Below are 25,429 nucleotides of genomic sequence, written 5' to 3'. Positions count from 1 at the left end.
TTATTCCTAATTCTCCAACTGTCCACAGTACAGGAGTTAACGAAGAAATTGAAATTCCTCTTCCACGTTTAAGAACATCTTAAAACTTATCGATGTCTTTTAATTGCGCAAGTTTCATCTTATCCGGGGGTTGGTATAACACCGGAATGTTTCCCGTATTGCTGATCTAGACCTCGCACGTCGTTCACATTACTTTCCAGATATAAATGCCAAATCAGCTCTATTTCCTTCTCGCAATACGACCACCGGTCCTCAGTTTAGTTCGAGCTCTCTTAGGCGATACCACTTTTAATGAATTATCTCACTTTAATATATTTCAATCAATTAATTAATTACTATATTAAATAAACAGTTAGTGTTTTGAATTTGTTTATTTAAAAAAAAAAACCGAATCCTCGGGGAGTTCTAACGCTACGATCATAAATGGCCTCAATACAACTACAGAAATTATATAATATTTCTCCTCACTCAGTCACCGGATTTGCACCGTTTAATTTTAATGTTTTCTCGTGAAAATGTCCTTTTGCCCGCTTATCCTACAACTTCCTCACTAACAAGTAATTCCCGGGACCAACAAGATGAACGCAGGCGATAAGCTAAGTCACGTATAGACAAAAATATGACAGTAATGAAGTCTCGGTGCGACAAGAAACATCAAGTGTAAGAAATATCAAGTAGGGGAGTAAGTGCTGTGGAATGTTGGAATAGTCCGCGATAACAGAATAGGTATCACGAAGAATCTTGGACATTTATACACTGGACCATATCAACTCACTAAAGCGGATCATACAACGGACATAAACAATAAATAGTATCCAAGGCGTGAAAGGATACAGAGTTTAGTGCCGTAAAGCAACTGTATGCTAGTTCCCCTGAATCCGATCATGAAGTAAATAGGGATGTCTCCTCGAGTTATTGGAGAGTTGAAGGATTAATGGTAATAATATATTAACATAAATTACCTCACAAGAAATGTATTAGTGGCATTGAATAGTATCAATAATAAAACCTGTGTCGAAAAGAAAAAAATAACAATTTTGTTCCATATAGCTTTCTTTATTACATTAATGCTGTGTGATGCAACAGTTCTGTATAAATTTCACAACAACCATATTACAAAATCTAATCAAACAAATACAATAACATTTTTCTGTAGCCGTCCGATGCAAGTTCCAACAGCTGATAGATCCGAGCGCATTATGAAAATTCTACATAAGTGTTTATTACGGTACGTATTTGTGAATTTATTTACGTCGATATTTTATTAAAATCATATAATAGTGTTGAAACGATAGGAACTGCTATTATGGAAGATCTAGCCTAAAGATAATTTATTTAACATTATATGAAATAGTGTACTGGTATTCCGTTTTGTATTTCTCAAACGTAAGCAGAAAGCTGTGTCAAAAAAACCGCGAGCTGCTACAATAGAAACAAGATGGCCGTGTTACAAGTGGCGCCATCTGTGCCGTACTAATCATAGTCTATAATCCTTAGCATTATTTTTACGACTGATTATATTTAATTATAATACTGAACCATTTCTATTTTGTAATGGCAATATTTAAGTATGACCTCGTATTCGATAACTATAAACACTGGCTTAACCGGAAGTAACGCTGAACATGAAAAACACTTCAGTTTCTGCAGCTCGACCAGCGCGCTCCCGTGTCTGTAGGAGTGAGAGTAATTAAAACACGTGTAGAGTGATACCGTTTATTTGTGTAATGGCTGGCGACGGTCGAGGCGGGTCGGGCGTCATGTTGCGGGGAACGTCCCAGCAACTCCTTCGCAGCGAGCGCTTGCCGTCTACGACACTTGGATCAAACCAACGACAGCGGCACGGCTCGGGGCTCACAATACATTGTTACAAGAATATTCGATTACTTATTGTCTCGTGTTATTTATTAACATGTTCTGAAGGTCATCTCTCTCTCTCTCTTTCTCTCTATCTATCTATCTATCTCTTTCTCTCTCTCTCTCTCGGACCCGCAGGCAGCGTCGACAGCTTACATTAAATGCAACTCAAACAACGTTTATGGCAACATATTTTTTGGATTTTTCTCGTTTAATATAAAAACAAATAAAATGAAAACGACAAGACTTAACATTAGAGAGGTGTTTAAATAAAGGTACAACCATTCGTTAATACTTTGTTCTTGTGATGTCTCACACGCGGCGTTTATATACCCTAAGACGCTAGAGGTTTGTTTTCGCAAATAAATAATAACAAGGATAAAGAGTTCAACAATCGTTAGAGGAGTAAAGCGCTGAGATACAAATATTAACATCTGTCTTCGTCTACAGTGACGTCATCAGCCGGTGCCTTGCGACTTCTGCTCGAAGATGGCCGTCATGTCGCGTATGTTGAAGGAGGGCGACATCTTCTCTGACCTGGAATCATTATACACACATGAACGCGTGGGCGGGTGTACGTCTGTCTAGTCTACGTCATGTTCTACGTCTCGTGCATGTTGCATGATCATGATCATTCTGCTACCGGGCGGATCCTGGACAGCTCGTGTTGTATGTAAGTGCATCTCACCTGTCTTCCTGGCTGCCGGGGGAGGGGATACTGTCGAGGTCGTTGGCGCTCCTGGCGAGTGTGAACCTCATCCTCTGTCCCAGGTCCACGGTGTTCCTCCTCTCGAACTTGTGCGGCTCGTCCGTCCTGGTCTCGTGGTCGCTCTTCTTCAGCTTGATCCTGGTGAGTTGTTCCGGGCTGCTCCTGAAGGACTGGGAGCTGTACTTCTCCCTGAGGAAGTTCCTTCTCTCCTCTTTGTACTTCTCTATTCTCTGCCTGCTCAGCATCTTCTCGTGTTCCTTGCCCGCTCCCTGTATCAGCGCCACCCTGTCCTCCGCCGTATCCGTCTTGGTCTGCAGGTCTTCCGTGTTCAGGTTGAGGTCGGGTACGCCCCTCGCCTGTCTCTGTCCGTCCTTCACCTCTAGACTCTTCCTCCTGTCTCTGTCTGATCCGAACTCTTTGACGAACGCGTTCTCGTCCAGCGACCTCGCGGTGACGTTCTTGGTAAGCGTGTATGTGTCCCGGGCGAGGGCGAGGGTCCTCGCGGTGGTCCGGGGCTGGTGGTCGTCCCTCCTGGCCGCGGCATGTTTGTCTTCCGTCTTATATTTGTCGAAGGTGAACGCCCCCTTCTGCTCCGTGGGACTCTCGAACCTGTTCGCCAGCTCCCGCACGTTCAGGTTGTTGCTGGTCGTGATCACGTTTCCGTTCTCCCTCTCCGAGCCGCCCCCGTCTTCCGTGTGCCCGTCTTCCTCGGTCTCGTCTAAGCTGTAGTTGTTCGTCTTAAATTCCACGCGCTCGTAGTCCGCCTCCTTGTCCGGTGTCTCCAGTATCATGGCGTTGACTTCTTCGATGCTCTTCTTGAAGAACTTGACCTGGCTGTACAGATCTCGGTCGTCGGTGGGCGTGTCCAGAATGATGAGGTCAGAGGCGAGACGGCCGTAGTCCCCGGGCTGCCGGGCCTCCTGCGTCGGGAGACTGGCGTCGGTCTGCGGCACGCTGGCTTCCTCCACTATGGAGAGACTCTTCTCCAGGTCTACGTCCTCGTAGACAGAGTCCCGCTCGTTGGTGGGCGTGTCTTCGTTGCCTATTGGTTCGTAGTCTGGCGTCTGGACCCTGCCCGGGGAGCGGAACGTTATGCTGATGGTGGACTTAAGTGGACTCTTGAGAGGACTGGCCGGGGAGCTCTTGGACGTGCTGGAGGACAGGTTGACGTAGTCGGGTCTGGCGAAGTCGTAGCGGTCGCACGGCTCGTCCTGCTTGTAGCTCACGTTGGAGTAGCCGGAGGAGCTCTCGTGAGAGGACGTCATGATCTTCATGAGGTCGTCCCTGCGGTGCGAGGTGTGCTCCGAGGCGGAGGAGCTGGAGACGGCGGACAGGCGGTTCAGGTTGTGGTAGCTGATGTCTGTGGAGCCCAGGCTTGCAAGGTCTGCGGCCGCCACGTTCTCGTAGTCCGCGGCTTTCAGCTCGCACTTGAGACACTTCTCCTCGTCGCAGTTCCGGCAGCTGTTCTTGATGGTGATGGTGTGCTTGTCGCTGGGCTCCGAGTCACTCTCCAGCGGGTCGTACAGCGGTGTGGCGGGGGCGGGGGTGGTGGGGGTTGTGGGCGTGGGCGTCTCCGGCCAGTCGATCCGTATCAGCGTGGAGTGATCCTTGCCGTGCCAGGTGAGTCGCTCGCTGTCCGCGGTGACGGGCTGCTGGAGACCGCTGTATCGAGCCGAGGGTTTCTGTTTCCTCGGGGAGGTTCTCTCTCTGTCAGATGTGAGGTTAGTTTCATTACATGAGAACGAATGCTTCTGAAGTTAAATACTGATAGTTATTATGACAGTTACATACAGGAGGGGGGGGGGGCTACAACAGGGTGTACTAACGACACGTCCGGACAGGGAGACTATAGACATACAGGACGTGTCCTCAGACGACACGCGGGAGAACATTCACAGAACAAAAAAATATTTAATTAATATTTATAATATCTGTACGAGTATTGCGAGGTTGGCAAATACTAACGTTTTAATACAAGATGTTAAACAGCACAGTATATTTATATGTAGTGACATACTTCCTGTAGCACCCTTTCTATACTACACAATATAAATATAATGAGCTGTCAGTTAATGTATGGTATGACGGTGGTGTCCGAGTCATGCGGGGTCGGGGGTCTACGCTAGTATCGTTATGTATAAGGCACCAACCGTTCACCCGTGAGCTAGTCAGTGTGTGTTGTACGTTATATAGTGAGTTACCTCATCTTAACGTTAGTCAGGGCCGGCAGCTCTAGGCCTGAAGACTGCGGACTGTCTCGGTCCTTGCACAATCTGCGGAGTTGTTTTTAAGCGATTATATATTATGTGTCCGTCTGTTTGTTTCAGAAATCGTAGAACTGATAACGGTGAAACTCTATATGAAATACAAGTGGCGAGCGTCACCTCTTGGCGCGCGTGTTGTCCCCGGGCTCGTCGCTGTCGATGTAGCCGAGTCTGGCCACGCGCCGCTCCAGCTGTTCCAGGGACACCCTCTTCCTGTAACACGCACATGTTTATATAGCCCGTATCATGATCTCAGGTTATTGCACGAAGCGACGTCCAGGTGAAACAAACTAGTCATTTCTTTATGAACTGAGTTATTTTTGTCTCTCGCGTTCACAATTCCAGTATTTTGACAATTAAAATCTAATTCTATTAATTGTTCAGTTCTATATTCTTTCTCATCGCGATGTCTACTAATGTTGTGTACTCCCCCCCCTCCCCCCTCCACTGACCGCTCCGTGTTGTCGTCTCTCGTCCGTCTCGGCGTGTCCGCGGCGCTGCCCACCGCGCTGTTCCCCGGCGTGGTGTTGAGGGAGTCCTCCTGCACAAACACACACCCCGGTCAGATCCTGTATGTCTGTATGTATGTATGTCTGTTTGCGGGCAGCTCCTCACCGCGGCGCCGTGCTGCGCGTGCGCGTCGTCCTCCTCGCTGAACATGTGCCGGTCCCTCTCCTGCGGGGACAGTCTCAGCCTCATGGTGGCGAGCTCCGCCTGCCACGGCTCGAAGTACGAGTCACACGACGATGACCTGCAACAGAAACGTACGGGACGATCCCTGTGAGGGTGAACCGGGTATGAGGGACCCTGAATCTGACTGGTTCCTGAGAAGCACAGACTGGCCGTGTCCCGGCCGGTCAGTCGCTATAACTGTTTCGTGAAGCGCATTATTCATCTTTTATCCAATCGTAATCACGAAATCTACGCGGAGGCTAGCTGATAGTGATGGTGTAGAGTGTACCTGGTGTGGTGTGGAGGTCGCGGGGGAGGAGCCGCCTCGCCCTCGCTGAGAGACTCGCACGAGACGGCCGGCCTCAGCGCTGTCGCTGACGGCTCCTGTAACATGAGGGTCAGTGAAGGGGATGCCGGACGGGAGAGAACCCGCAAGAGAGTCAGTCACACCGTCATGTGTACCATTACATGCGGTATGAGCGGAGGCCGCGAGCTCCTCTTCCTGGTGAACAGCCCCCTCCAGCCGGACGGGGACCGCTTGAGTCTCTTGTTCCCGGGCCCCGGCAGCTCCAGCACTGTGTGGTACTGCGGCAGGTTGTTGGGGCCGGAGCCGACCTGCACAGACACGTACCACAAACTCAACACACTAATTAATGATGACTTCCCCCTCCCTCTCTCCCACTCTCTGCCTCTGTACCTCTATATATTTGGGCGTGAGGTGTGAGGCGGGCCGGAGCGCCATGGTGTCGGGTGTGGAGAGGCGCACGTGGTCGGCGGGGGGAGAGGTCCGAGCAGGTCGACCGCGGCGCCGGGCCTCCTCCAGGCTGGTGAGGAGGAACGTGTATCAGTGTGATAAACACTCGCCTACCGTAAGGGTGTGTGTGTGTATGTGTGCGCGTGTCGTGTCACCATACCTCAGCAACTTAGTGGGCGGGTTCAAAGGTAGACTCTTGGGTCGTCTGCCGGCCTCCAGGCCCCGCAGTTCTATTTGAGATTCTTGACTCTCCTTAAACATGTCATTATATTGTTATCGTTATCACGAGTTAATACTGTTGTCTAATAAGTCTCGTAATGTATGTTTGTCCTTCCGCTTGTTGTACCTGACTTATGGAGGGCGGTCCGGAGTCAGCTCCCTGCTCCTTGGAGAACAACTCCTCGGCGTAGCATATCAGGAACTCGGTCACCACCGCCTGAAGAGATGTTTACTAGCATGAATACAATAGGAATATATTCTTATACAACCTTAACTATTAGCTACCGAGCAGATGATATGAGGCGTGTACAAAAATAATTAACCAGTGTTTCCCTGTATGTATAAGGTGTGTAGGTGTGTAGGTCGGTACCTGCACGGCGACCCCCTGCAGCGCGTGCTGCGGCGCCGGCGACCTCAGCAGGTTGGGCGCCCACACAATGGCCATGTTCCTGGCCGTCATGCCCGTGGACTCGCTCAGCAGGGACACGCGCCGCAAGTGACGCATGAGGTACGACAACGTCCTGGCGAACAGACATACGCTTAGCACACGGCGGACCTCACGGGCCGGACTGGTCGTACGGGACTCGGTACCTGTAGTGGGGCGGCGGGAGTTTGACCACGGTGTCCCTCACCGCCTTCAGTCGCAGCTGCTCCGGGGCGGTGACGGCCGACACGAAGCTGTCGTACAGCTGGTACGTGCACAGAGGGTTGGGCAGCTCCCTGGGGATACACACGGGTCACGGCGCGTCGGACGAGATGTGCACTCGATCGGAGCTCTATTACCTGAAGTACATTTTGAGGAGGCTGGCCAGCGCGTGCGGGTCTCTCTGGAGTGGGGCCCGCAGGTCCGCGGCGAGGCCCGCGTCGAAGGCGGCCCTCAGCCGCTGGGTCAGGGCCGCGCCCCCCGACAGACGGTAGATGCCATCCACTGCGCCGCGCTGCTCGATGGCCCGCGAACACTCCACCAACACCTGAGGGACTGGACCAGGGAAGGGACCTTAGAGATTGTAGAAGTCATCATATAATTAGTACTGAGAGAGCTGCAGGCGAAGTAAACTTAGTTGTAAAAAACTTCACTATATACAAATGTGTCGTGAGTGCGTGTCTGCCTCACCGTCGTGTCCGCAGTTCGTGAGGTGCTCTCCCAGGTCGCAGCCGAACACCCTCTCCCGCAGGATGCCCTGCTGCTTGAGACTCCGCCGCGAAGGTCTGGACAGGATGAAGCTCCGGAACAGGGATATCAGCTTCCCGTGCTTGCGGAGGACCGGTTTTATGGGTGCCACAGCCACAGACCTGGACAAAGGCTGGTTACAGCACTAGCGTTCACATAGTTTAAACCCTATCGTGTCAAGAGAAAGGTCGTGAGGTCATGCGGATCGTCGGTGCTCTTCACATAAACCATACTGAACGGATTTTGATAGAACTTTCCTCTGATACAGTTTGGACATCAGAGTAACACAAAGCCTATACTTTATCAGTACAGTACCGGCACACGGACGACAGATGGCGCTCACCACTGATTGACATTAGCAGTATTTTAAGGACATTAATTCTCTAGTGTAATATGAAGTGAATGAAGACATTAAGGAACAAAGCAGTATTTTAGTTTAGTAAATTATTGTTCCTTGAGGTCCAAGGCGAGGATGAAAAGAATTCAACATTTAAGTAATATCTGTTGACTTCTTCACAAGGATTTTTTGTGAAGGATGTGAATAGTTATCAACAACTGAGATATTTCTGTCGATCTCTTAATTTATTCATGAGTGTTGTGTGGATCTGGACTGAGCCAGTCGCTCGTGACGAGCGACACACACAAACTAGATACGGAGAACGACAGAGTTGAATGTAAGACGGGATGCTACTTGTGGTAGGGAACTGTCACTGTAAGCGACTGGGGCGATGGGTCACGAGGTACACACCCCACGATGGGCGGAGGCTGCGTCATGTGCCGCGGGACCTTGTCTCCGATGACGGCCACACAGTGGTGAGGGAAGAAACCCACGCGGAACCCACGCTTGCCGCGCCACCAAAGGGACTCCTGGGGACCTGGAGAGATCAGATACAACGATTACTTCTCACATATCTCGTTATTGCCTCCCGGGCGCGGCCAGACGCTCACCTGGCATGTCGATTATCGAGATCATGTCACCCACATCGAAGCTGATCTCATCCCGAGCCTGGAAAAACAATATTCTTAACGAAGTTCCTATCACATACAGAAACACACACAATGATAACTGCAATAGACCTGGGACACATATTTCCTCACGGAGTACGCCGCCGCTACAGCTGGAGTGTTAATTGAGCTGGAGTCCTCGTTGGCCACCAGCAGTTTGTGACCTGGAGAATGTATTTGAATTGTTAGGACACGGTTTATACTGACACATGCATTACCTTGGAGTTAAATATGTTCTGTGAGACAGATTTTATTAAAATATAAACTCAAATATGTCATATGGTAGAGATAAGAGTAGAGACACGATGGCTCAGCTAGAAAAGCAGCTAGAATGAATTACTTAGCGGGTTTCAAATTCAATTCCCGCTCGTGTTCACATATTTTTTTATAATATTTACTGTTTGAATTATAATATGTCTGGAAAACAGAACAGGAAGCAAGGACGATTATAAAGTACGAGAGACCTTTATTGTCCATCTGAAGCCAGTTGAGTGCCGGGCCGCAGTTGATGGAGTCGTCGGCTATGATGGACAGGTGATGGACGTAGTCCGCCACCAGCCGGGAGTACGCCTGCTCGTCCAGGGACGAGGACAGCGCTGACGAGAGACACGGCAGGCCCGACACCTTCCTGTCATATATACACCTGGAATGTGAAGTTGAAGTCGTCAGGCAAACTCTTACAGGCGTTGAGACACTGGCGAATTGAAATGAGGGATGTGTGAATGTTGTGTGTGATCAACATATTTGTATATACAGCGGTATGTGTGGTTTTGCTTGATTAAGATTGTTCAACATAGTATTTAACAACTACGTTATATTTTTGAGTAGTGACTCGTGATCGGCTAACGTGCAACAGCGTGTGCGTGTGTGTGTGAGTGTGTGCGCGTGTGTGTTTCGTCACCTGTGCAGCATGTCGTCCAGCTGTAGGAAGTGTTCCCTGTTTCTGGTCAGCGTCCAGGTGTCGTCTCCGGCGCCGGCCGCGTCCTCCTCGCAGGAATTCACGTGGCTGCTGACCTTCAGACACACCCAACCTGCAGCAACGTATTCATCATCCTCAGTATTGTAAGTTCAACCTTCAGGGACCTCGTGGGTTACGTAATGTAAGTAGTGCTGACCTTCTCCGGGAGAGTCCCCGCTGAAGTCACACGGCACCAGCTCCACGCTGATTCCCCCCAGACTCACTCGCTCGTAGTGGAAGTGAGCGCACTCCTCTAACTTGGGGAAACGACACGTGGGCGGCTGGAAGGTAGAGGATGTACATGATCAGTATCCACAAACAGACTTCCGAGCGTTTCACGCTACCAACGGGTTTGACGGAGCAGCACGTGAGACTACATCTTTCTCCAAGTTCCACGTCCTCATCCTCCACGAAAAACTAATGACACGTTATATGCGTCGGTTAGGAGTTATCCCTTCATCACTCTACTAATAGATACGACTGTTCGTGACTACGTTTGTTGCTCTAAAACATCAAAACTACTGAATGGATTTCTTTGGAACTTTAAAGGGATATAGTTTTGACATCAGAATAAGACGCGGACCACAACCTACCCGCGAGATCACTACGCAGGTCTCTGTGGGTTGATTAACATATGTGAGTATTAACCCACTATACATACTGTGTGAGTGGACTGAGCTCACCTGGTCGTCCATGTGGAAGGCGGCCGCGGCGCTCGGCGCCGACTGGCTCATGGCTGGAGACATGGACAACGTGCTCAGGGACATCGAACCTGCAGACGCAGACACATGACTGAGATCATTGACTAACACCCCCCACCACAAGCCCTGATGTATGACGTCACAGACTTTAAAATAGACAGTCATTTTTCTGAACTTTATTATTTAATATCATATTAACATGAAGCCCTCGGCGAGTGTTTAATTATAGCACTGATAACTATATATATTACCGGGTGTTTCTCTCTTGCATTCTGACTCGCTCGTGGTCCTGTTCTGGCTGCGAGGGTCCGAGCTGAAGCGTACGGTTCTGGAAGACGGTCAGGTACCAATTAATATATACGTTTACTTCTCTTGTGTCGGTGTTCATATAGAGGCACACCAGCCAGTGTCCACCCCCAGCGGGGGGAGGGGTTGGTACCTACCTGTGTGTGGCGGCGCGGGCGCAGTGCGACTCCTTCTCGGGCTCGGCGAACGCGCGCGCCGCCAGCGACTGGCACGACATCACCGAGCCGTGAGGGGAGCCCTGCAGGGACACACACACACACACTATATTGATATGCTCGCTAGTGTAACATTATTGACTCCCCAAGACTAATAGTAAACTCCCAAATGTTAAAAGAAAACACCGACACCGACTTTCACTTGGTGAATTAACAGTCTAATAACAATAATCACCATCTGCGCGGTCGGTCAAGGCACGTTCCTCAAAACCTTGCTATCAGTATTCCTGTTAACGACTACACGATCGACTTGCGATGGCTTATTACCTTATATATATAATGGTCACACAGACTCAATACAATTAAATTCTTCAAAAAAATCAGTTGACGACTTTGTTTACTCTGTGACATTTGACGAACTAATGTCAGCTGCGTACGAAATGTCAAATTTAAATGTTAATTGAAAGGGAAATGATATTTATAATATGGCCTTAGCCTTGGAACCTGTGTCCCTGGAGTAGAGATGGGAACTAGATCAGATATTCATACACTTTGACTCGGGTCACTAAGCTAGTGGATACAATTCATGATGATACACAAGAGATTTGCGGAACAATTTGGGAACTAATGGAAAGGAAGGTTGTGTATAAAATATAGACCTTCCTGGACCTAGTCAGACCTTGTTTAAGCACAAGGAACCCTAAAGTCCTCTAATTCCAGAAAAATTGTAATCATCCATCATATCATTCTAAATCAGTGTCGGTAGAGGATATTCACTACCAGAAAACGATGAAAGCCAGATATTATGGATGGTCCCCCAGCTATGATACTCTCCTTCCCTTATAGATTCCTAACAACATGTACTGTTAAGGTACCGTCTGTTCATTCACTAACTTCCATAACACAAACCATGATCAAGCCAGCCGGGGTAAGCCAGGATAAGCAAACAGTCTCGTATATATTGAAACATTACTTAATAGGAATTTCTAATAATCGTAGATAATTTCCACTTACCTTTTTATTCCGTTCACGACACAGATATCAAAACCACTAACATAGCATAGTACTACATGAATTATATTTTTAGTAAAACATCAATAAAAATACTCACAACATATTTAAAGTCAGTCACACAAACGGTTAGTACAAAAAATACTATTAATATATATAAAATGGTCTGGCAGTGGCAAAGTTATGTATCGTAATATGTACACTTAAAATAAGATTGAAGCTATAGAACTATACACACACAAGACATGAATTGAGACGGACGGGACAAACATATCATCAGCATGCACATGAGATACAATGAGAACATATGAGATCAAGATGGACTTGATTAGAACTCATCTATAATATACAGTGCATTTGTGTTGTCTCCTTGAATATGATGAGATATGATGAGTTGCTCCATCATCGGGAGTAGTGATGTCATTAGTGACTTCATCATCACAACCACTCGCACTAACAATTCAGATCATGCTAACTCTACAGATTGTATGTGTATTTTGCTACCAGCATAATGAAAACACAAAGCAAACATATATCAATACTATATGAACCGCAGAATGTCAATAACAAGTGTATTCATAAATATTAAAAATAATATAAAAGTTATTACAAGAGTTTTACACGCTTCATCTGCATTTAATCCATTTTCAGAAAAATAGATACAAGTTTAAGCAACTGTAGACACGATCAGTTATATCGAGAAGCCGTCATAATAATGAGCAATGCAGTATTCTTAAATAGAATGTGACCTACATAGAAAAGATATGCCCCACATTCAGAACAAGTGTGTCAGAAGGACATATTGATAGATCAGAGATGGTAGACTGGTAGCTAAACACATGGTCACTATATATAGGAGAGGTTAACTAAAAAAACAAGACATACAGACAACAAAGATGGGCCAGGCACTAGCTGCTCACATTGTGACCACAGAGAATCCAGCCGTCCGAGCAAACTCCAAACACACGCCTCATGATAACTCCCACATTTAATTACTTCTATACTATAAAATTACAGTATTTTGAGCCGTGGTTTCGTACACTACGGAACTTTCACTGGTGTTAAGTTACTCTAGAGCACAAAGGAAAGGTCAGTTCAGTAATGAACTTCACTACACACAGTTGTTCTAAATTACTAACTGGTATTCTAAGTTAGTTTATAAGCTAATCATATCGATATAATGTTACATATATCTATTTATATACGACGACTGCTTTTAAGTTATAAACCACTAATATTTCACTGCTGAAATATACCAGATTGTTTTTTATTCCGATGTGTTATTCATCATAATATAGACAGTTTCATTATGACATAGTTTTAGTTTTTAAAGCGACCGTCCGTTCAACGGAAATGTTTTTCGCAACTCCACGCACCGCTGACGAGGGAATGAAAAAAAACGCTGCGTATATTTCGACACCAAAACAATATTAAAACCAACTGGGTTGAACGAAAATAGATGCCTTCCGACGCTTCATTTTAAAATGGCAGCAAATAAATTATTATTTAAATTGCGGAGCGTCGCCCAGTGGAAATAGAAATGGCTGTGTAATTAGTTTAGGAAAAAGCCTTTTTTAAATTTAAATTAACGCGAATCGTAGCTGCGGGACATAATTCGATTTGACATTCCCCGCGGCCCGCGCCCCGATCCGCTTCCCTTCCCCAACGGCGGTCGATCTCGGTGTTGTCAGAATATAAAATTTTGCCAACGAATGGTGAATGTCAAAAAATGAAATATATTTCTATTCATATTAATTTACTTTCCTATAATGTAATAAAATATATACATTGAATAAGATACTTTACATTTTCAATTACAAAGTTAATTCGCAAGAAAGGATATCGCGATATTTTAAATACGGGAAGTCGGAGTCATTAAAAAAACTAGTTTCATATCCGTGGCTCGACTTTAAAATCGTATTTATTCATCATTGAGCATGACTCGGTGTTATAAAATTGAACTTATACTAATAACGATGATTTAATGAATCGTATATCAATTAATTTTAAATCGATACGCATATTGTTAGACCATTAAATTACCATTACAAAATAATAATGAAGTGAAGTACTATTGACATGGAATGATTTTTTTTTGTGAATGTTTTTACGGCTCTGGATACGAGTACTTTTGAGTCTTTGACATTGAATGAATGTAACCAATGTTGCCAGTGTATAAAATGTTTTGTTTTAATTATAATTGTTTATATTATCAGAGTCGAGTCCCGTATTTTTTTACTGTAGGAGACGATTCCATATGGTGTGACGTCATCAACTAATTGGAATCTAGGATGTTCCAGATGTTTGGAGATCATGTTTAAGGACGAGCCTTTTTAAATTGAATACTAGTTACATCACCACACTTATTCTATTTATTGTTTGCTTTTTTGGAAGTTCCAATTTTACATGTGATTATGTATGTGCGGATGTATGTATGTTTTCATTACGATGAAACTACTAAACTAAATAAATCAAGGGTAATTAACATGTTGTATGAAACGTCATAGTGGTGGCACAGAGCGTCTGTTGGTAAGTAAACGCTTCTACGGATACAGGTACAGTATATAGTAAGTATGACGTAGAGGAACAGAGGAATCGATAAGACTTTATGAAACTCTAGAAGTTTCAGAACAGCGGGTGAAGGTGTCTGCAGTGTGTGTGTGTGTGTGTATGCTCGTTAATACAGTCACAGATAGCGCAAGTCAAAACTCACAGTAACAAACCTTCCAAGAAAAATAGTTTAACATTGAATGTTGTATAATATTAATGACATATACTAGGTATATAAAGTAATGTTATTTTCCTAATACTTGTACGTCTTTTTCATCATACCTACTGTTTCTCTATCTCCTAAACGATCCATAATTTATACTAACCAACCGGTTCCGAGTGCGAGAGCCAGTATATAATATGGTACACTGAACACCGTCTCGTTAACTGAGACAATTGATTTGAATGACGCTATTAGAGTGTTCGCCACACGCCACACTCACCGACCACCAATAAATAATGTATGTGTTGTGTGTGCCCACAGCCCACTGTATCCTAGCCACAAGTTACAATCGCCACACTACACGGAGAGTTAAAAGTACTTCACTCCTTAATCTTCTCACATTATAGTGTTAATATTGTTTATTGAACGGGAAGCGGTTCGTGTGTGGTGCGACGCAAGACTTGTGATATGGATAGTGGTCTTAAGATAATTACAAAATGGACGAGACAACGTCTAGCATATAGTATATACTGTTAACGATACGTCCGTGCGTGTGATAAAAAATCATTGAATAGATCATTAAAACGCGTATTGATAGGTATTTTTTGTAACGCATCATTAGATCGGACAGTGACTATTATTGATGTATGTGAGTCTGTTTGTTACCGAAATTGCTTCGTAATATGTAATGATCCAATCAGCTGTTACACCGTTAGTGTCAATGACCTCGGACAAAACAGTCGACATCGCAGTTAGGAGGTGTGATTATAAAATGTTAAGTACATACATACAATACAAACATATAATGAATACTACACAGTTAGTTCTAAAAGTTGGATAGACAAACACACATTCATCTCTATATCGATGGGGGACTAACATGTGTATATATGTATATAAAAACACGTAGTAATGATATAAAAAACAAAAACGCGCAGTATCATAAAAATTTAGTTGAAGTAGTTTAAATGCACAGTGACGGTTAAATCAGTGTGTCACCTACATTCATGAGACGCTAGGGAACAAACAAACAAACAAACAAACATGACAGCAGCTGACTCACTCACAACAATGATAACACTTCTGCTATATATAAAATATAATAGTGTCATCAGTGACCTTACCACCAGTCTGTACCGTCCAACTGAACACTGTCCGTATGTAGTTCGTCGAGTGTACACTCGCGGTAGTCGGATCTAATTTTCCCTGAGTGCCATGAGTAGGCGTGTCGTGTCGTGTGTTGTAAATTAAAATAATTCTACCAAAGTAGATGTAAATTCATTAGTTGTATACAATTAATTAATAATGTATCGGTCGCGACTCGCGCTGGTCTCGCCGCATACATACTAGCTTTCACCTGCGACTCGGTTCACGTCTCTGTTTAAAACACATTACGTTGTTGGCAGTGAGAGTGAAACTAAACTCGCACACACCGGAACTTCGTCTAACTGTCCAGGCTATAACCTGCCTCTATTAATGTACTACATAGCACTTACACAATTTTTCATATTACACTATTAGTTTCTGAGATTACTGTATACAAACATACAGACAGGATTTCTAGCTTATATATATGTGTATATTATTCCTTGTAACTCGTAACATACACGCTCAACATTACAACTATATATATTTACACAGTGAACAGGTGTCCTTGTGATACATTAAGTATATGTGTGTTTGTCTTGTGATCTGACGGCCGGCCAGTCTAATTACTCCAGCTCGACACTACTGCTTCATGAGGTCGACATGGTAATGAAGAACAAATAAATGTTAAATACGAGCGCATACAACTATATTACATAGATAATAATCCTGATGGCATCAATATTAACATATCTAATATAATATAATATAATATGTGTGTGTGTGTGTGTTCTACATCCGACGGTCGTCACCTACCACCAACTTTCACTTTGTTATAATATAACGTAATATTTACCTCATAGTAATAACTATAATACAATCAAATATTCATGTATCGTACGTGAGACATTTGTTCTAGTGTCAAGTCTACAGGCTTCGTAAGCCGCAGTCTAGACTCGGCCTGGTTCCTGTTCAAACGTTCATGGACTGATATCGATTAAACTTTATAATCATGTAGTCAATGTCCGAGAATTATATAACAGTTGCTCTGAAGCTTCATATCACTGAACCGAAATTCGTAAAACTTCACATCTTACTACTAACATATATACATATATAACACATATATATATATATAAAATTTCTCCATTATATGTTGGTAAAACTATGACTAGCAACACCGGTCCGTCAAATCTCTAACCCGGCGAAAGTGTTTGAAGCGTTTTTCTTTCTTTTTAATATCAACAACAGATATTTTAATTCACACTTCAGATATAAGTTAGGCGATTTGTATTCACATCATTGTTTACATACAAACATACAAAACGTGTTGTATATGTTATGTTCTTACCTGTTTACTCAAAACAAAGACGAGTGTACACATATTGATTTAGCTTAAGACTGTTGAATTTTATATTTCAGCAAAAAAATTAAACAATAAATAAAGTCGTCAAGATTTTCCTCCGTGGATACTTGTGAGTTATTTTAACTGGGCTTATAGTGTCCGTGAGACAAGTATAGACTGCTACCTACACTAATCGCATGCGTCACATTACAATGAACAGAATGAATTGCCGTGAGACGTTTAGTGCGCAGTCGGTTAAAGCTAGGCAATACTATTAATGTATTTACGTGTCGTAAATCAAAAAACAGATCAATACATTAAAATGAAAAATATTTTCGGATGCAACGCTACAACCTCGTCTGTCCGTGAACACGGTTGCTGGAAAGGACCCGAAACGTCGGGACTATGTTAATATAAAGATAAATAACGCGTAGTACGTACGAAAATCTTCGTTTTATTTCATTGAGTACACGTTAAAAACTTAGATATGATCAGCTCAATGAACATTCAACATATTAATTATTTCCCGGAATGTTGGATTTATTTTTTAATACGGTCGTTATCTTAATTCTCAGGCCACTGGTCCAGCAAGCCCAGCATCCCCACCACTGAGCTAGAGAAAGCTGGTCGCTCTCTGTGGATTCGTCTCAAACAACCAATTAGTGACAAATATTGATATTGAGTGTTATGTTGTATGTTTGTCCGTCTGTTGTTCGCTTATAACTTATGAATCCATCGTGTTCCTCGCCAGGAGGAGGCCCACCAGCTGGCCGTGTAAATATAATGTTGCTGTAACAGTACGTCGACCTGGAGGCTCGACCTCTTGTTAAGACTAACAAAAAATCCTAACAGTACCCTCAGAACAGTCGCTGTGATCGTTCACACGACCTCTGTATCACGCCGTTATATACACTGGTCGTAACGTGTGTTTGTACGTTATATTTCTATTTAAAATCTTTAAAGATTTCTTTCAAACACCATCTACGTATGAAATCTCAACAGATTTCACCACTCGACTAATTTTATAATTGGAGGTGATTTAAACCTCATCTTGAATCACATAGACGCTAAAATTATATAATATATACTAAATTTCTTTGGGTGAAACTTTACATAGCTGTAGGGAGAGATTCGGAATAACTAAGAATAAATATACATACATATAATAATGATGTAATCATTGAATTAGTGCAATTCGGTTGAAGCTACCAGATACATCCCTATGGAATTGTCTAACTTCTAAACTTGTCGACACTATCTATATGTAACACACATACATACATACATACTCTCCTCACCGCCCGCCTCTCCTGCCCTCGAACCCACCAATCTGCCATCAACTTGGGTTACTATTAGTTTCCACTGCCGTCGACTTTCTATTAAATTACCTATAATTAATTTAAGACTAAGTATTTTTAAAAATTCCCTCGTAAATACATAATACTATATTATGTATTATATATACACATATAAGACATCACACGCACGACGTGTTTAGGACAGGTTTAAAATTTCTCTACTAATTTATATTCCCGTGTGTGGGTATTTGTGTGCGAGTTTCTCAGTAACCGTGTGACATACATACACACACCTGCTGAACGTCCACCCATAACGACACGTAAAACTCTAACTGTGACGACGCGACGTACCTTCACATGTGACAAGCACGTCAAAACATAGCTCCTTAAATATAAAAATAATTAATTCGCATAACGTTATATTACGTACAGTAGAAAGTATATACGATACACATATTAATCAAATCAATCAAAAATACATAAATATTTATATTGTGTTGTAACATAAATAAGAAAAATATGTTATGTAATCAGTCTTACATCACTGCGATAAAACAAAATGTGTTGTGTGTTTAACGTGTGTGTATGTCTTCGTTCGAATGTCGTTTGGTTTCGTATGTTAAAAATAAAATAATACTTTTGTCAAATATAAGAATAATATGAATTACAGAGAAAATGAAATGACTTAAAATTAAACGATTTTATTCCACGTTTATCTTTATCCACGTGTTTCATGTCATAAGGAATACGTGTGTTTTCACATAAAATTAATCTATTTTTTTATACCGTTTTGTTGGATTACTTAATAAAAATTTAAGATCTTTATTTCTTTACTCACTAAATGTAAAAATTTTCAATAATAATTATCTCATTTTTTGACAAATTTTATACTGCACAATTCATTAATTTTAAGAACGTTATAGTGTGTGACGATGCTTGTAGCTCTTTCAAGCTGAAATTACTTGACTTATTTTGATGAAACTTTACAGTGACGCAGATCAAATAATAGACTGATATATAGTAATGAATCCCTCCAGTCCGTGTAGCCGCGCGGGATCGCATCATAGCCGCCGTATGTGTGTTTATAACTCCGTCACACACCCTGTACGAGTCGCTGACAGTTGCTAGCCACATGTTTCGTGTTAAAGGGAAATACATGTTTGTGGTTCTCTTTAAGTCCGATACCAATCTACATGGACGGAGTCAGGGACAGGAACTAGTGTATAAACATTTCGAGCAGCCACGTACAGCCCGGCTAGCTCAGTCGGTAGAGCATGAGACTCTTAATCTCAGGGTCGTGGGTTCGAGCCCCACGTTGGGCGACAAGCTTTTTTTTCATTTATTATATATTTTTCAATTTTTATTTTATTAATTTTATTAATACCTTATTACGAATCCCAAACAAAATATGATCAATAATTATATGTATGCAGTAATTTATATATATATATATATACGTGTGTCACACACGGTCTGTTCTTCCACCTCCCTTCTCCAGTCTCGCCTCTCGTTTCTCTTCTTTGTCTTGTAACAGGTTCAACATTCCTTTATCCTTCCTCCACATCTAAATATCATTTCAACTCTCTTTCAATGTTTTTTAGTTTTCAGATTTTTAAATTCCAATATAAAATTAATAACATAAGATATAATGAAATATTATGATCTTATGTTATATAAATCCCCCCATTTTCCCCCCGTGGGGAGTTCCTATGCGTCACCTCCGGGGGATGTCTCGTCTCGTCGGCGCCGGTTCCAAAAATGTATTATGTCTAGTGTAAGCTGCAGAGCTATTAATATCTGCACTAGTTCCGGCACACGGGTTCATCTGCCGTTACATTACATATATTACAATAAGTTTGTTATATTTAAAAGGAATAATCATAATTAAAATATTTATTAAAAATATTGATTTCTTTTGAATATAGTTTACGTATTGCTAGTGACCTCTACGATTAGTCCGAGCTCGCGATATCACACTACTCTCGAAGCGTTTGGAATTTCTCATTCAATTACCTACATCAATATAACAATACGTGAATATTCGTAATCGAAAAACTGTTAACTCTCCGTATGTAGTGTGATACTAACTCGGGGTAAGCACTACTGTGACAATTAAGTTGAACAAACAGTTCGTCTAGACCGGGAGACGGGATTTTATGACGAAGCCGCCCGTAGCATGTTTCCAATTTGCAATTTGACAATATTCTATAAGAAGATTTTAAATATGAGACGACGCAGCACGTGACGGAAGCTACATATGTCTATTGGATTCCTACATCATGGAGACCTCGCGGTCCGCCGCTCAAGCAAGACGGACATAGGTTTTTCCATAAACAATATGTACTCTGAATATTATGCACTTTGTATGTATTTGACGAACAATTATTTTATAAATTTAACTGGCGGGCTTCACGTATATGTCTTGTAACGTAATATTGAGGCCACCATACATATCAGTCTAGTCCACATATGTCATATAGCATACAAGTCTTGTACCGATGGGAGCTGATCACCACGTTTCGTTTACTCTGCCAACATTTGTTCTGAATCACACTAATGTCTTTTAAAACTAGTTCCGCCCGCCGGTTTGTCTTGATACTATATATACAAGACTTTCTAACTGACCGACAGCTCACTCCAGCCATAGTGTATGTGGGGGGCGTGTTACGTTTGTGAAGCGTGGCTTATATTAAAGTCTAAAGTTAAGTTACAAATAGTACACAACACACACACACACACATACAGACAGATGTTGCACAGGAGTAGAACGTCAGCCGTTACATACACTAACTGACGACCCCGACTTTGTTTGATTTTCTATGTATTAAATAATTCTCGCTATGACTTGTTTTAATTGTCACAACAGACAGACAATGAAATATATATATATATATCGATATGTATATATCACGCGTGGGTGCGTAATCATTATGTGATACCCAGTCCTCGATCACCCCACATACATTTGAAGGGGTAATAAATCACTGCTGTATCTGGGGTAATTGGGGTAACTGGGTTGATGGAAGGGAGCGGCTCTGAGTCACCTGACCTTCGACGTATCTACTTGTACAGGAACTAAACAACACGAGTCATTATATATATGAGTATCCGTTATATATCTTCTCAGAAACAACTGAACTAAATTAGTTGATTTTGATAAAACTAACAAGATATTTATGGATAGGTATTTGAACAATAGTTATTTCGTTTTTCTCGCGATCTCTTGTAATCTCTGGCGCCACTTGGATCTCGCATAATCACATACGAGAGAAGACAGTTTTAAATGGTAATGCTCACAATACCCAGTAAGCGTTTAAAGTTAATACATACTTACTTATAAACACATATATACTGTACAATAACATAAAATGTGATTAATTTTAAAGGAACGTGATTGGTAATTAAATTTTCTTATTTAAAATTTTAACTTGGTGATATCACAGTAATTACGTACTTTGGTGACGGGAGACTGTCAGTTTAGGTGTATGAATGAAAACTTTATACTCTCCGTGTCGAGTTAACGATTCGGACCCGGGACTAGTGGTAAGTATCGAGGTGACAGTAAATTTTCTACCAACATTAAACTTTTGGCTACTTTCACAAAGTTTGTGTTTTTATAGTTCAGGATAACAGCAGACGTAGGAATGACCTCCGCCCCGTGTGATACCTGGTGTATATAAAACAATTCGGTGAGAGATCACGAAATCTGAAATTAGGAACAAAGTTGAAAGCGCCCGCTCACCACACTATTAGTGACTTTAAAAAGCGCTTACACGAGACATGCTCACTCATGAATATATGTATATGTATATATGTATAAAATATTTTTTTTATTAAATAATAACGTAATCTACGTCTCCTTTCGATTGGAATTATTTCAAATATATAAATTACAGGACGTAGTCGAAGCAAGCCGCGTTCGGAGGCTAGTGTTGTGAATATACATGAAGAGAAACAGAATAACACTTGTAACTGTATCCAGGATTCGACCGCATTGTGGTTACGGGCAGGTTACAGTGTGATGACCTCTATTAATATTAACACAAGGTTCAAACTCCACCACTTCACCGGCTCCGTGGTGTGGAATTTCAGCCCTGACCCTCCTGGGAGCGTTTTAAGGTACATTTAACGATATCAGGTTTACAAGATTTTGGGCTTATAATAACGTTCCGTAAGGGAGGTCTAATTCATCTATTGTGATAATACATTACTGGTCGGTGATGACGGCAGTCGGCGACGTCCTAACTCAATGAACAATGGGCATGTGGACGGGAGCGATGTATAAACAAACCAATATGAAACTAACAAAATAGATGAGACAATGTCGGCTGAGGTCGCTTGTATGTGAGCACGTCGTATCTGAGTGTGCAGCGTGAGGTCCGTCCATACTAAAAGGTTTCGCTTATCGCGTACAATTAGGGTCAATTAGGAAGCAGCGGCGATTAGCGATTACGTCATCGTGTAGAAGCCATCGGAGCCCCCGGAGTCCTGGAGCCCTAGCGATAATGAATTTAATCGGAGACACATAATTTAGACATATGGCACAATGAAAACTACACTGCGAGGCTTGGAGTGCACATCGCTGCTAGCTCTGACCTGTTACTTACACTATTAGTGTAGCTTCTCCCCCATTAGTTAGAGCAAGACGTTATATACACGGTTACTGGATAGACTAACTAACAGGCAAACATACAGTTAAAAGTTCAAGTTCAGTTAACTGAGAGGATCTTTTAAAACAGATATATTCCCCAGTCCTGTAGTTAATCAACATTTTTGCCAATATTCCAATATAACCCTTCCACACACAATACATATAATGCATTTATTTACTCAAAATTCACATAGAAATATAAACTACTAAGTTAATTCAACATTAATTCTAACTAACTGTGTGTGTGTATGTGTGAACATATATTCTGTCACAGTAAGCCTGTGGGTCATTGTTTCAAGTCCTCCACACATTATACTTGGCTTATGTACTCACCGGCGGACCTGTCGGCCGAACACTTATATTGGCATATACAAGAAGTAATTCAATGAAACTAAACTCGCTGGCTTGATCGGTAGAGTAAACGAAACAAAATTGAGGTTGCGGACTCAAAACCAAATGTTTTGTACATTTTCTTAATTAAATCTAATCACTATCCCAACATTGCCGTAATATTAAAATACATAGCAACGTAATAATAGTGTTTACGGTCAAATTTACTGCCCCTTAAATGGATCACGCTAACCTTCCATCAACCATCCATCCATGGCTCATCATCACAAGACACATTCTCCGGTATAGCTTCTATAAACTTATAATATAAGGAGGTCTTTTGTATATATGATATGTACTTGTGCTGTGTGTGTTCGTCCAAACACTATATTTGTAACCAAATCATTAACATACCTGAGTCAATACAAATTGTACACTGTCTTCATTATATATACATATATATTTTCATTGTCATTTTCTTTGTCAATTTTTCATCATCAAATAAAATTTAACAGAAAAATTTGGAATAATGAAAATATTTGTTGTTAATGTTCTCAACTCACTCACTACATCTGAGTGAAGATACACATAACACGCCTTACACTGTAATAATTGTGAAAATTCTGAGTCATTTTTCAGTGCAGTGTTTCTAGGTCAAATTTCACCTGCACCGGTTCCTCGGGGCTGATGGTATGATAATTGATGTGATTGTGTCATGTTACCTCAAATGTTTGTTCTTTGAATGTATTTTCTATTTGTTGTATATTATAACATAACAATATGTTATGTAAATGTATTATGTTCCAGTGGAATATAAATATTGTGTAATATAAGAAAAAAGGGGAATTATGGAAAATATTATACAAAAAGTAAGTGGACTGCATTACGTGCTTCGAGACATTAAACGTAACCTCAGCTATGCAATGTATTTTATATATACACATATAGATATCAAGTCATTCGTAATTATTTAGTTCTGTGTTTCTCAAGTTAAATGTCGTCAAAACGTCGTCAATGATATCAATCGTCAATTAATTATCGTTATCAAACATTTAAACATACATACTGATAGATTAGGTTCGTATAAATTGAAATATATTTATTTAAATACCTCAGCAATATAATCTGTCATTATTAACATTAAATTCGAAATTATAAAACTTACCTAAAAGTTACGAAGCAGGGGGTTAAATCAATGACGAAGAAAATCCATCACAGTTTAAAACACTCTCACACAATGCGACACTAATTAAAACAAAAAGCCGAATTTAAAAGATTTTGTGACAGACCTAAAACTCTTGAATAAGGCGTGTAACATACGAAACAGGATGTATAAAGCAAAACAATTATACCGCACACTGAATACGTAAAACAACACTAACGCTCGATTAAACCATTTTTATGGAGCGTTCACTTTGAGTCATTTTTCAATGATTGACGTTAATTTTGTTATTGTTGTTACTATATCAAGACAAGTCTGCTGCAGAGTGCGGACTGAGTCAACAACCGTTTGACATTTGATTCGGACCCTGGGTCATGGACGCTACGCCATTTTTTTATAATGTTGCCATCATCAAATTCAAATTTCCCATTAACCATTGAGTCGTGAAAATTAACTCTTTTTTAATCAATTAATCAATAGAAACTTTAATTTAAAATTAGGGGTTTTATATCTCAAGACATTTTGTTACAAGGACCTTTATGAGCCAAATCAACCATTAATTGTTAATTTATAATAACAAAGCAAGTTATGTTTTTTCTAATCTACCACTAGGCCTGCGACTTAAAAATTAAAAAATTGTGTAATGAAGTTGCAATGAAATACTTTAATAACTTAGAAAGGTGAGCACAGCTAATATACATTTAAAATAAAAATAAAAATCATTTCAAGGAGATATTTTTATTTTTGGAATCACTTAGAAGCACTGAAATGTAAGCCTAATTTAATTGTTATAATAGTGTTTTAAGCGCGAGACAAAAATATTACAAATAAATTATTTTTAAATTTTAATACGAACAATGAATTCCATACAATATAAAATAATAACAACATAATCTCTTAAAAAGAAAAGTAATTATAAACTTATCTTATACAACTTAATTATAAAGTACTTGTATAACAAATTACTATAAACTATGTCAACTAAAATAATATAAAAATATTCTGTCAGTAAATTCTATAAATAAATGGGCATAAAATGTGTCTTTAATGTAAAAAAAATTA

At 41.5% G+C, this 25,429-nt stretch overlaps 1 protein-coding gene and 1 non-coding gene across 6 annotated transcripts; one reads left to right on the top strand and one right to left on the bottom strand.

The window, feature by feature from the left end:
- Window positions 1–1,702: 1,702 nt before the first annotated feature.
- Window positions 1,703–24,728, bottom strand: LOC116776688 (GTPase-activating protein CdGAPr). 5 transcript variants are annotated; one of them, XM_032669941.2, is made up of 25 exons: window positions 24,371–24,728; window positions 10,754–10,854; window positions 10,562–10,638; window positions 10,293–10,381; window positions 9,767–9,890; window positions 9,553–9,682; window positions 9,116–9,294; window positions 8,724–8,815; window positions 8,595–8,652; window positions 8,395–8,521; window positions 7,590–7,768; window positions 7,259–7,472; window positions 7,067–7,195; window positions 6,846–6,996; window positions 6,603–6,692; window positions 6,417–6,508; window positions 6,200–6,326; window positions 5,965–6,117; window positions 5,792–5,886; window positions 5,446–5,581; window positions 5,283–5,371; window positions 4,951–5,043; window positions 4,768–4,839; window positions 2,546–4,273; window positions 1,703–2,394 (listed from the first exon to the last, which is right to left on the bottom strand). In XM_032669941.2, exons 2-25 carry the CDS (start codon window positions 10,831–10,833, stop codon window positions 2,316–2,318), a joined length of 4,383 nt encoding a protein of 1,460 aa, XP_032525832.2. In that variant the 5' UTR covers window positions 10,834–10,854; window positions 24,371–24,728; the 3' UTR covers window positions 1,703–2,315. The 5 variants fall into 5 exon arrangements, with proteins under 5 accessions (XP_032525832.2, XP_032525829.2, XP_032525830.2 ...); XM_032669938.2 differs by lacking the exon at window positions 24,371–24,728 and adding an exon at window positions 12,703–13,429; XM_032669939.2 differs by lacking the exon at window positions 24,371–24,728 and adding an exon at window positions 12,703–13,429 and having other exon boundaries at window positions 7,259–7,454.
- On the top strand, window positions 19,474–19,546 carry Trnak-cuu (transfer RNA lysine (anticodon CUU)). The gene has a single exon. It is a non-coding gene; the product is annotated as a tRNA-Lys (tRNA).
- Window positions 24,729–25,429: the final 701 nt, after the last annotated feature.

The sequence above is a fragment of the Danaus plexippus genome, chromosome 30 (assembly GCF_018135715.1).
Source record: "Danaus plexippus chromosome 30, MEX_DaPlex, whole genome shotgun sequence".
Lineage (NCBI taxonomy): Eukaryota > Metazoa > Arthropoda > Insecta > Lepidoptera > Nymphalidae > Danaus > Danaus plexippus.
The sequence above is the reverse complement of the archived record's forward strand: the minus strand, read 5'-3'. Positions and strand labels throughout refer to the sequence as shown.

Excerpts from the sequence above, each read along its gene's own strand:
- LOC116776688 (XM_032669938.2), bottom strand. The coding sequence starts at position 12,756 with ATGAGGCGTGTGTTTGGAGTTTGCTCGGACGGCTGGATTCTCTGTGGT. Across the intron at positions 6,509-6,602 it reads GACCGCCCTCCATAAGTCAG|GAGAGTCAAGAATCTCAAAT; the intron begins GTACAACAAGCG and ends GACATGTTTAAG. Across the intron at positions 6,118-6,199 it reads TCACGCCCAAATATATAGAG|GTCGGCTCCGGCCCCAACAA; the intron begins GTACAGAGGCAG and ends GTGTCTGTGCAG.